The sequence below is a fragment of the Cebus imitator genome, unplaced genomic scaffold (genome assembly GCF_001604975.1).
Source record: "Cebus imitator isolate Cc_AM_T3 unplaced genomic scaffold, Cebus_imitator-1.0 Scaffold0, whole genome shotgun sequence".
NCBI classification, from domain to species: Eukaryota; Metazoa; Chordata; class Mammalia; order Primates; family Cebidae; genus Cebus; species Cebus imitator.
Genome location: NW_016107315.1, coordinates 5,385,603 through 5,398,391, shown reverse-complemented (window position 1 = coordinate 5,398,391; position 12,789 = coordinate 5,385,603). Strand labels below are relative to the sequence as shown.

Below are 12,789 nucleotides of genomic sequence, written 5' to 3'. Positions count from 1 at the left end.
AGCTACTCAGTAAGCTGAGGCATGAGAATTGATTGAAACCAGGAGGCAGAGGTTGCAGTGAGTTGAGATTACAGCACTGCACTCCAGCCTGGGCAACAGAGCAAGACTCAGTCAAAAATAAAATAAAATAAATAAAGAGAAAACAAATCCAGCTATCTTATAGACAGTAATATTCTTCTTTTTTTACCATACTTATTAACTTTTACTCAATATATTTTGTAAAAGTTTTTATACTAGCTCGACTTAGTATTATATATAACTGTTTGAACAAATTCTGTGTTCTCAAAAAAGAAAAAAAAAGGAACCGGAAAATCTGATGATGATAGATTTACCAGTAAGAGTCATTCCTCCTACTTATAGCTCCTGTTTTCTAGGTCACACCATCCATCAAATGACCATCATTTTCCTAGAGACCTCCTCTAGCAGTGCTCTAAAAAGGGAGCTTTCTTTATGTTCACCACTTCCAATCTTTTTTTATTATGTAATTTCCCTATTTTCTTTCCTTTTTTGAGACAGGGTCTTGCTCTGTCAACCAGCCTAGAGTGCAGTGGCACAATCACGGTTCACTGCAACCTCAATCTCTTAGGCTCAAGGGATCCTCTTGCCTAGGCCTCCAAAGTGCCAGGATTACAAGTTTGAGCCACTGCACCCAGCCACCATTTTCTATTAGGGTTTTAATCTTTTTCTCATTGATTTGTAGGCCAATATTCCCCAAATCATTAATTACATGGCAGAGCAAAAGGCAGTAAGAATAAGAAGAAATATACTAAATCTATATCAATGGATAAGCTTAAACATGGGTCTTTGCCAGTCACACACCTCACAAAACAATGACGGTTTGGTGCACGCAACACATTTCACATTATTTAAACCAAACCGTTACTTTTTGTGTGTACACCATCACATATAAACTAATAAACTCACCTTGCTTCTAATCAAAATGCTCACTTCACCAGACTCTATGATGTAAAAGCTATCAGCCTTTTCACCCTGAAAGAAAAGAGGTCAGGTCAGAGCCATACATAGTATTGACGGGGAATAAAGAAATAGATTGCTTTTTCACTGCTTAAGCTCTGACTTGTATTTATTTTCTAACTCTAAAAATGAATCAATAGTTAACAAATTCAGAGCAAAATGAGGATTCTGATCACTGGGGACATCAACCCAACTACAACTGATACATCTCCAAACTACTTTTTTTCTTTTTCCTCACAGATAAGAAACATCTCTGAATTCTTAACATGAACTACTCACATTTATCTCCATGAATGTGCACAGGCTGCCAAGTGCACAAAACATCGCTGTTCTGATTGCTCATATTGGTCTGCTATTGAAACCTATGACAGGGACCGGTAGCCAAGGCTGCTACAGACAATGTCAAGGTGATTCCTGGCTACACCTGAAGTAAGAGGTCCAGGGATAATCTTGAACCATTAAATATAACTCTCAACAGTTGACAACATGGATCTGGAAGGTTCTGTCTTGGTGAAAGAGGTGCTTTGATGTTACCCTTATAAGCTTTAGGCCTTTCTTTTGCTTATTTTGATTTTATTTTATATTTTTAATTATTTACTTTTCTGGAGACAGGGCCTTGCTCTGTTGGCCAGGCTGGAGTACAGTAGCATGATCATGGCTCACTGCAGTCTCAACCTCCTGGGCTCAAGTGATCCTCCTGCCTCAGCCTCCTAAGTAGCTGAGACTACAGGTGCACACCACTATGCTCAGCTAATTTTTATATTTTTTGTAGAGATAGAGTTTTGCCATATTGCCCAGGCTGGCCTCAAACTCCTGGGCTCAAGTGATCCACCCATCTTGGCCTCCCAAAGTGCTGGGATTATAGGCATGAGTCTGCTTGTTTTGAATTTAAACCACATGGTTGAACCAGTCATTCAGGTAATTCAACAAGTAATTTATTTACCAAGTATTTACTATGTGCAAGGCACTGTTCTAGGCAGGTAAAATACACCCAGTGGACAAAACAAATACCCCCAGCCTTGTAGAACTTACAGTTGGTAAGGTAAACAAACTTTCAACAGTCAACATAATAAATCAGTAAATTATACTGTTCTGTTGCAAGGTAATAAGCACTACAGGAAAAGAGTAGAACAGGGAATAAGAGATCTGGAGTGCAGGTGAAGGAGGTCTTGGGACTATACTCATATATTACAAGAGACTATACTCATATATACAAGAACACTTCACTGAGGCTGGGTGTGGTGGCTCATGCCTGTAATCCCAGCACTTAAGGAGACCAAGGCTGGGGGATTGCTTGAGGCCAGGAGTTCAATACTAACTTGGACAATACAGTGAGACTCTGTCTCAACAAATAAAACATTTAAAAAATTAGCTGGGTATGATGGCATATGCCTGTAGCCCTACCCTAGTTATTAGGGAAGCTAAAGCAGGAGGATCATGTGACCCCAGGAGATGAAAGCTGCAGTGAGCCATGATCCTGCCACTGTACTCCAGCCTGAGCAACAGTGAGACCCTGCCTCTTAGGAAAAGAAAGAAAGAAAAAAAAAGGAGGTTCACTGAGAAGGTGAGATTTGAGTAAAGACTAGGAGGATGTCTGAGTTAGGCATGCAGATAGATATACATGAAGCATCTTTCAGGTACACTTCATTCAGTTTCTTTTTTTTTTTTTTTTTTTTGAGACGGAGTTTCACTCATGTTACCCAGGCTGGAGTGCAATGGCGCGATCTCGGCTCACCGCAACCTCCGCCTCCTGGGTTCAGGCAATTCTCCTGCCTCAGCCTCCTGAGTAGCTGGGATTACAGGCACGCACCACCATGCCCAGCTAATGTTTTGTATTTTTAGTAGAGACGGGGTTTCACCATGTTGACCAGGATGGTCTCGATCTCTTGACCTCGTGATCCACCCGCCTCGGCCTCCCATAGTGCTGGGATTACAGGCTTGAGCCACCGCGCCCGGCCTCAGATTCTTGACCCCTCACTATTAACTTCTGGAGCAATAACCATTTATACCAGATAATGCAATATTACTCATGCATTCTCACCCTGTGTGGGTCTTATGTCTTCAGTGAGACTCTACTTCTGAGGCTTTCATAAACTTCATATCCTTTGACCATCACAGAGCCCCAAGTGGGCACCTTATACAGCTAGGCTGACATTTCTGAGTTAATCTAGTCCCAGCACATATTACTGCCCCATATAAGCAAATGCCACAGCTTTACAAAGGGGTGCCTATGGGTTTCTGCCCTGCTATATTGGGTAGGTAGCCTACAGCCAGCAGAGCCAAATCACCATGAAGTTCTAGCATTACAAAAACAGCTGCATGATAGGAGCTGACAAAGGATGAGGAGCCATGAAAGAAACTTAGTAGGAGCCAGAGGCAGAGTCACAAACACAGAGAGGTATTTCACCAAGAAGAGGGTGGCAAGTGGTAGGAAAGATCTGCAAGTGACAGGTGGTGAAGGATAGTGCGTGGGCCCTTTTTGTTTAGATAGGTGTATAACATCCACCATTTAAAGTGCTCACATTTCAAGGCTATGTAGCTTGATGACTTTTTACATATGTATAAAACCTGTATAACCACCTCCTAGATCAAAATAGAAAACATATCCATTCTCCAAATGACTCCCTCTGGAGTTCAGTCAAAACCACCACATTCCCACCCATGAAGTAACTATAATTTCTGTCCTTGTAGGTTTTGGCCATTCCTTAACTTCATATAAATGGAATCATACATTCTCTTTTGCATTTGGCTTCTTTTAGTCCATACTGTTAGATCACACTTTGAAAGTGTCTGGCTAGGCAAGGAATTAGCCTGGTAGCTAAAGTAGAAACAAAGCGAAGAAAGGAGTGTACATGTGTTATGAAGACTGCAGAGGACGGGCATAGTGGTTCACACCTGTAATCCCAGCACTGAGCGGGGCGGACTGCTTGAGGCCAGAAGTTTGACACCAGCCTGGGCAACATGGTGAAACTCCATCTCTACTAAACACAAAAAAAGGACAGGTATGGTGGCTCACACCTGTAATCCCAGCGCTTTGGGAGGCCAAGGCAGGCGGATCACCTGAGGTCAGGATTTCGGGACCAGCCTGACCAACGTGGCGAAACCCAACTCTACTAAAAGTAGAAAAATTAGCAGGGCATGATGGCATGTGCTTGTAATCCCAGCTACTTGGGAGACTGAGGCAGAAGAATCGCTTGAACCCGGGAGGCAGAGGTAGCAGTGAGCCTAGATCACGCCATTGTCCTCCAGCCTGGGCGACAAGAACGAAACTCTGTCTCAAAAATAAATAAAACAAATAGATACATACATACATATATATACAAAAATTAGCCAGGGGTGATGGGTACACGCCTGTAATCCCAGCTACTTGGGAAGCTAAGGCCCAAGAACTGCTTGAACCTGGGAGGTGGAGGTTGCAGTGATCCGAGATTGCCCACTGCACTCCAGCCTGGGCCAAAGAGTGAGACTCTGTCTTAAAAAAAAAAGACCAGGAACAGTGGCTCATGCCTATAATCCTAGCACTTTGGTAGGCCAAGGTAGGCAGATTGCCTGACCTCAGCTTGGGCAACATGGTGAAACCCCATCTCTACTAAAAATACAAAACATCAGCCAGGCGTGGTGGTGCACGCCTGTAATCCCAACTACTCAGGAGGCTGAGGCATGAGAATTGCTTGAACCTGGGAGGTGGAGGCTGCAATGAGCCAAGATTGTGCCACTGCACTCCAGCCTGTATGACAAAGCAAGACTGTCTCAAAAACAAACAAACAAACAAACAAAAAAAGAGAGATAAAGAAAAGGAAAAAAAAAATGAAGACGGCAGAGACTAGGGTATACAGAATAAGAATGAGTTAGGGCATGAGAAGAATGAACAGGGGAGCTCATGTAGAATAGAAGCTGCATTTAATGCTGCTGTGTGCTCACTCCCAGCAGGCACTCTTGTGAGCACTTTATGTGTATCATTTCATTTTTTTAATCAAAGAACTCTAAGAAAGTAGGTACTATTGCTATCCAATTTTGTGGACTAGTTTCCTTAGAAGCCTGGAGGATAAATAACCTTTCCCTAGCGGGTAGGGTGAATAGTTGGTAGATTCAGGGTTGAGAGGAGATGGGAAAGAATGTCATCTAGAATACATGAGAAACAAAAAGCCTTGGTTCGTCTCTTCCTCTGGACCAAAGGAAGGACAGTAAAAGGACCTTGGTCCAGTAAATTTTACTGATTTGCTAATACTTTACCAGAATGGATTATTTTAATGCAAAACAATGCAAGGTGATAAAATTTAAAATAAAACCATGTTCTGATGATTTTAACCATCAGTTGAAAACAGTTGATCTTTGTGGCATCTAAAGGATTAACTGCTTTACATTTCTAACCTCATGAAACAGCCTGGTTAGGCTAAGTGTGTGAGCCAAGACACACATTTCCTGTTTCCACGCTGTCCAGTGGTGGATACTCTGGGTATGCTGGCTGTTCAGGCTTTGTAGGACTGCTTTCATTTTGCAGGGTTGAATGAGATGACTACCCAGTTGGAATAAAGAGCTCACTAGAAAAGTATCCTGCCTTTTTTTTTGAGACGGAGTTTCGCTCTTGTCGCCCAGGCTGGAATGCAATGGTACAATCTCAGCTCACCACAACATCCGCCTCCTGGGTTCAAGTGATTTTCCTGCATAAGCCTCCCAAGTAGCTGGGATTACAGGCATGTATCACCACACCCAGCCAATTTTGTACTTTACTTAGTAGAGACAGGGTTTCACCATGTTGGTTAGGCTGGCCTCAAACTCCCGACCTCAGGTGATCCACCTACCTCAGCTTCCCAAAGTGCTGGGATTACAGGCATGAGCCACCGTGCCCAGCAGAGTATCCTGCTTTTCAAGTTCACTAATAGACTCTGTGTACACATCTCAAAGAAAGAACGTTTAATTCTACATTCAAGAGTAAAGAATCAGACTGTACTGCATTTTAGGTCTTTGTAAACGTGTCATCTAGTTCTTTTTCACAATAAGAGAATATAAGATCAACATTCCACCGTAAGAATGACTGAAGCCCTAATTTTCAGGATATGGGAATCTTTTTGATTTAATGCAATGGTACTTTAATAGTGAAAACATAAAACATGATTTTGTAAAATTAAAGCCAACTTCTGTCCACATTACTCTGAGAATAAGCAAAATATTCTATCAATTACAAAAATTACCTGTGAAAATTATGCAAGTCGTTAAAAACAAAAATGTAGGCCGGGCACAGTGGCTCACTCCTGTAATCCCAGCACTTTGGGAGGCTGAGGAGGGCGGATCACCTGAGGTCAGGAGTTCGAGACCAGCCAAGCCAATAGAGCAAAACCCTGTTCTCTGCTAAAAATAAAAAATTAGCTGGGTATAGTGGTATATGCCTGTAGTTCCAGCTACTCGAGAGGCTGAGGCAGGAGAATCACCTGAACCAGGGAGCTGGAGGTTGCAGCGGAGCTGAGATCCTGCCACTGCACTCCAGTCTGGGCAACAAGAGCGAAACTCCGTCTCAAAAACCAAAACAAAACACACAAATGTAGTCAGGTATGGTGGCACAAGCCTGTAATCCCAGCTAACTTGGGAAGTGAGGTGGGAGGATCACTTGTGACCTGGGCAATATAGTGAGACCCTGTCTCTACAAAAAATTTAAAAATTAGCCAGGCACAGTGTCTTATGCCTGTAATCCCAGCACTTTGGGAGGCCCAGGCAGGCGGATCACAAGGTCAGGAGCTTGAGACCAGCCTGACCAATATGGTGAAACACTGTCTCTACTAAAAATACAAAAATTAGCTAGGCATGGCCGGGCGCGGTGGCTCAAGCCTGTAATCCCAGCACTTTGGGAGGCCGAGGCGGGTGGATCATGAGGTCAACAGATCGAGACCATCCTGGTCAACATGGTGAAACCCCGTCTCTACTAAAAATACAAAACATTAGCTGGGCATGGTGGCACGTGCCTGTAATCCCAGCTACTGAGGAGGTTGAGGCAGGAGAATTGCCTGAACCCAGGAGGCGGAGGTTGCGGTGAGCCGAGATCACGCCATTGCACTCCAGCCTGGGTAACAAGAGTGAAACTCCGTCTCAAAAAAAAAAAAAAAAAATTAGCTAGGCGTAGTGGAGGGCACCTGGAGTCCCAGCTACTTGGGAGGCTGAGGCAGGGAAATTACTTGAACCAAGGAGGTGGAGGTTGCAGTGAGCCATGATCGCACCACTGCCCTCCAGCCTGGGTGACAGAGCAAGACTCCATCTCAAAAAAAGAAAAAAAATTAGCTGGGTGTAGAGGCACGACTTGGAAGGTTGAGGGAGGAGTATTGCTTGAGCCCAGAAGTTAAGGCTGCAGTGAGCTATGATTGCATACTGTACTGAAGCCTGGAAGCGAGACTTTGCTTCTAAAAAACAAAAACAATAAAATAACTCAAAATGGATCACAGACCTACAGGTAAGAGCTAAAACTCTGAATGTCTAGAGCTGTACTGCACACCCAGCTAGTTTTTGCATGGTTTTTTTTAGTAGATTCGAGGTTTTGGCATGCTGGCCAGGCTGGTCTTGAACTCCTGGCCTCAAGTCTCCTATCTCAGTGTCCCAGAGTGCTAGGTTTACAGGTGTGAGCCACCCTGCGTGACCAAAAAATTTTTAAAATTACATATATTGCTCACATGTTATTTCTATTGAACAGTGCTAGTCTTAGAAGTAAACTTAGGAGAAAACATTATTGATTTTGCAAAGACTTCCTAAAATACGGCAACAAAAGTACAAACTACAAAGAAGAAAAGATGATAAACTGGACTTGTCAACATTAAAAAATATTTTCTCTTCAAAAGATACCATTAAGAACATGAAAGCCAGGCACAGTGGTGCACACCTATAATCCCAGCACTTTGGGAGGACAAGGCAGCCAGATGGCTTGAGCTCAGGAGTTCCGAGACCAGGCTGGGCAACATAGTGAGGCCCTGACAATATATACGCATTTTTTTTTTTTTTTAAAGGCTGTTCGTGAGAATGCAGAGCAACTGGAATTTTCACACATGGCTGGTGGGAATACAAAACAGTATAGCCATTTTAAAAAACAGTTTGGATGTTTGTTATGAAGTTAACATATAATTTAGCAATTTCACTCTCAAGTATTTACTAAACAGACCAGCCTGGCTAACATGGTAAAATCCCATTTCCACTAAAAAGAAAATACAACAACAAAAAATTAGCTGGGCACAGTGGCATATGCCTCTGGTCCCAGCTACTTGGTAGGCTGAGGCATGGGAATTGCTTAAACTCAGGAGGTGGAGGTTACAGTGAGCCAAGATCACACCACTGCACTTCATCCTGGGTGACAGCGCGAGACATTGTCTCAAAAAAAAAAAAAAAAAAGTATTTACTGAAGACTATAAAAACATATGTCCACACAAAGGACAGGCATGGTGCCTCACACCTGTAATCCCAGCACTTTGGGAGGCTGAGACGGGTGGATCATTTGAGGTCAGAAGTTCAAGACCAGCCTGGCAAACATGGTGAAACCCTGTCTCTACTAAAAATACAAAAATTAGCCAGGCATGGTGGTGTGAGCCTGTAGTCCTAGCTATTCAGGAAGCTGAGGCATGAGAATTGCTTGAACCTGGGAGGCAGAGGTTACAGTAAGCTGAGATTACGCCACCGCACTCCAGCGTAGGTGACAGAGCAAGCCTCTGTCTCATTAAAAAGAAAAAAAAAAATTGATCATCAGCAAAAAGAAAAAACAAAACAAAACAAAACAAGAGGCTGAGGCAGGACAGTAGCTTGAACTTGGGAGGTGGAAGTTGTGGTGAGGTGAGATCACATCATTGCACTCCAGCTTGAGAAACAAGAGCAAAACTCCGTCTCAAAAAAAAAATTACATTTGTACAAAGAAATATTACTTAGCAATAAAAAGGAATGATCTACTGATACATATAACATGGATAAATCTCAAAAACATTATGCCGAGAAAGAAGCAGACACAAAAACTATATATTACATGATTTCATTTATATTAAATTGTAGAAAAGGAATTTCTACAGTGATAGAAAACATCAATGGTTTCCAGAAATGTGAGTGTAGGGGAGGGCACTGACTGCAAATACAAACAAGGGACTATATGGGGTGACAGAAATACCACATTGGGGATGGCTACAAAACTCTTCCAATTTGTGCAGTTAAACTTAGTAATTTTACTGTAAGTAAAATACACTGTGACAAAGCTGACCAAAACAAATGAAGCAACATAAAATGTAGTTTCTGATTCAGCAGGTCTGGTGGGGGGGGTCATAAGAACTTGTATTCCTAACAATTTTAACATTCTCAGATGATGCTGATTGCTGCTGTTGGTCCCAGGACCTCACTTTGAGAAGCCCTGGTCTAGTGAGAGACATTGACAAAAGGGGCCTAAAATAAGATGCGTATCATCTTAATTAATGTCCATTCTGTACCACCACCTACCTATCTTGAAGACAGTAGTCTATCTTCAAGAGCACAGATAATGAAGAAAACACAATGACTTCTCACATCTCCTGACACACTTCTTTTTTTTTTTTTGAGACGGAGTTTCGCTCTTGTTACCCAGGCTGGAGTGCAATGGCGTGGTCTCGGCTCACCGCAACCTCCGCCTCCTGGGTTCAGGCAATTCTCCTGCCTCAGCCTCCTGAGTAGCTGGGATTACAGGCACATGCCACCATGCCCAGCTAATTTTTTGTATTTTTAGTAGAGACTGGGTTTCACCATGTTGACCAGGATGGTCTCGATCTCCTGACCTCGTGATCCACCCGCCTCGGCCTCCCAAAGTGCTGGGATTACAGGCTTGAGCCACCGCGCCCGGCCCTGGCATACTTCTTGAAAACCCAGTATGAGACAGGCCTAGAATCTTTAGGATAAATTGGAGGTCATTTGAATATTACTTTAAACACCTTAGGTTCAGAAGCAAATGTGGCCAGTTAATACCTCCAATTTCTAAAACTCAGCCCTGCATTTCCATACCAGGATATCTGCTCTGAAACACAGCTCACACTACTGGCCTTTGTTCATATTGTTTTCTTGCTCTGAAGGACCATTTCCTGATCCCAAACATTGAAATTGCATTTTTTTTTTTTTGAGGCCGAGTTTCACTCTTGTTGCCCTGGTTGAAGTGCAATGGTGCAATCTCGGCTCACCGCAACCTCCGCTTCCCAGTTTTAAGTGAGTCTCCTGCCTCAGTATCTCGAGTAGCTGGGATTACAGGCATGCACCGCCACACCTGGCTAATTTTCTACTTTTAGTAGAGATGGGGGTTTCTCCATGTTGGTCAAGCTGGTCTCGAACTCCCAACCTCAGGTGATCTACCTGCCTCGGCCTCCCAAAGTGTTGGGATTACAGGTGTGAGCCACTGTGCCCAGCTATATTTGTTTAAGGCCATCTCAAATGGCATTTCCTCAATGAAACCATATGTATTACTTCCTTTTCTATGTTCTCACTGTTATTCACACACTCCTTCATTATAGTGTTTATCTGGTCCTACCTATCTTAATAAAGCTTATAGAATACACCAATTTCTAATTAATAGTAAGGGCTCCTAGAAAACAAATACGTTTGGAGAAGTGACTCAGAGTAGACATCATATTTTTGTTAGTCCTTTATCTCTTATAGGGGAGCTCTCTTCTCCCCTTTTATGGTAGGTCTGATTAGTCCTTGTGGTTCTGGTGAGACCAACTTCACCCACAGGACCCAGGCCTGACCAATATGAGTCATTCCTCCTCCCAGTCTCAATACTGGGTTCTAGGATAAGCATATCACCCAACCTAAACCAACCATATATCTTCTCAGTGCTCTTGAGCCAGAAACATAGGCAGATTAACTTATGCCTGGAAAAGTCCAATACCATTTATGTTAAATTAAAAATACAAACACAGTGGACAAAGAAAATTAATACACAGTACTCATTACAATGATTTAGCCCACTGTTTAGTAATCCTTACTATATCCAAAAATAACATGAGAAAAAGGCACAAAGGAAATAACCAGACTTCTTACAAATTTGATTAATCACTGAACACTGTGAACTCTGATTTGTGTTATATTAGCCAAAAGGGTGCCTTTGCATCAAATATTGAAAGTTAGAGGGCACAACTCTTTAACTTTCCCCAAGTTTTAACAGCAACAGATGAAGCTTACTTAGGGTCAAAAGAAAATGACATTCAAAGAACAAACACTAGGCCGGGCGCGGTGGCTCAAGCCTGTAATCCCAGCACTTTGGGAGGCCGAGGCGGGTGGATCACGAGGTCAAGAGATCGAGACCATCCTGGTCAACATGGTGAAACCCCGTCTCTGCTAAAACTACAAAAAATTAGCTGGGCATGGTGGCACGTGCCTGTAATCCCAGCTACTCAGGAGGCTGAGGCAGGAGAATTGCCTGAACCCAGGAGGCGGAGGTTGCGGTGAGCCGAGATTGCGCCATTGCACTCCAGCCTGGGTAACAAGAGCAAAACTCCATCTCAAAAAAAAAAAAAAAAAAAAAAAAAAAAAAAAAAAAAAAAAAAAAAAAAAAAAAAAAAAAAAAAAAAAAAAAAAAAAAAGAACAAACACTAGAGGCCAAGGGAAGGTGAATGGAAGCAAGAGATCTGCATGTATCAGTAAGACAGACATCAATAGGCTTCAGAGGATTATTATGTAGTCCTCTGAAGTATGATCTATTACCCGGTTATAAGAGCTCCCAACAGTGGGAGAACATGGAAGTTTTTCTTGTTTTGTTTTGTTCTTTTGAGATGGAGTCTCACTCTCTCACCTAGGCTGGAGTGTAGTGGTACGACCTCAGCTCACTGCAACCTCCGCCTCCTGGGTTCAAGTGATTCTCCTGGCTCAGCCTCCCGAGTAGCTAGGATTACAGGCATGCACCACCACACCTGGCTAATTTTTGTATTTTTAGTAGAGACAGAGTTTCACCATGTTGGCCAGGCTGGTCTTGAACTTCTGCCTCAGCCTCCCAAACTGTTGGGATTAAGACATGAGCCACTGTATCCAACAAGAAGTCTTTGAGATAAATGATGTACTAGTTCTTTAGGGGTGACTTCCAGGAAAGGAGCTGTGTAAAGCCCTCACTCACCTGAGTGATTATGCGTTCTCCATTCTTATAGATCTTCTCTCCTATTACATCCACAATCTTCATTCGTTCTGACAACTGAAACAACAGACAAATTCACAAATAAAAGGAAAAGACCTTAAGTGAAAGTCACAATAGCTATGCAACACAGAAATCGGGTTAGAATAATATGATTTGAAAACCTAACAACAGAATAGTTTTAAAAGCTTTTTCTAATCCCCATGAACAGATTCTTATTCAAGCCACTTTACCTCCAATGATTTAAGGAGGGGCACAGACTCAATAAATGATTCAAACATCTTCCTCTTCTTTGCATTATTTTTCACTATGATTCTTCTAAAAGTCACCCGGTCCTACAAGAAAGAATATGAAAATTCTAGTAAATGCCTGTATACGGGAACATCTATGGCTTAATTAACTAGCCCAAGCAAATATTAGAGGAATATGTAAGCTACTGTGTTAATTAAGTGTTTAATGATACTTCAATCTTGAGTCATCACTGGAAGAAAAAGACCTTATAGCCTCAGCCCGCCAGATGCCCACATGCGGATACTTGCTGTCTAGCACTCAATAGGTGCCACCTATGGGTCATAAATAAAACACAAAACAGAAAACACCTAAACATTTTGTGAGCTCACTGTCACTGTTCAATGTCAAAAAAGACACCTCTAGTGAGCTAAGATCATGCTACTGGACTCCAGCCTGGGTGACGGAGTGAGACCCCATCTCAAAAAAAA

General features: G+C 42.5%; 1 protein-coding gene across 2 annotated transcripts in view; it reads right to left on the bottom strand.

Annotated features, from left to right (window-relative positions):
- The window catches only part of PRKAR2A (protein kinase cAMP-dependent type II regulatory subunit alpha), a 99,382-nt gene that overhangs the window by 7,263 nt on the left and 79,330 nt on the right, over positions 1-12,789 (bottom strand). For both annotated transcript variants that reach the window (XM_017510268.1, XM_017510197.2), the window contains exons 7-9: positions 12,304-12,405; positions 12,056-12,130; positions 925-990 (exon numbers count right to left, since the gene is read on the bottom strand). In XM_017510268.1, the coding sequence (XP_017365757.1) occupies positions 925-990; positions 12,056-12,130; positions 12,304-12,405 (243 nt within the window). The remainder of the gene's footprint in view (positions 1-924; positions 991-12,055; positions 12,131-12,303; positions 12,406-12,789) is intronic.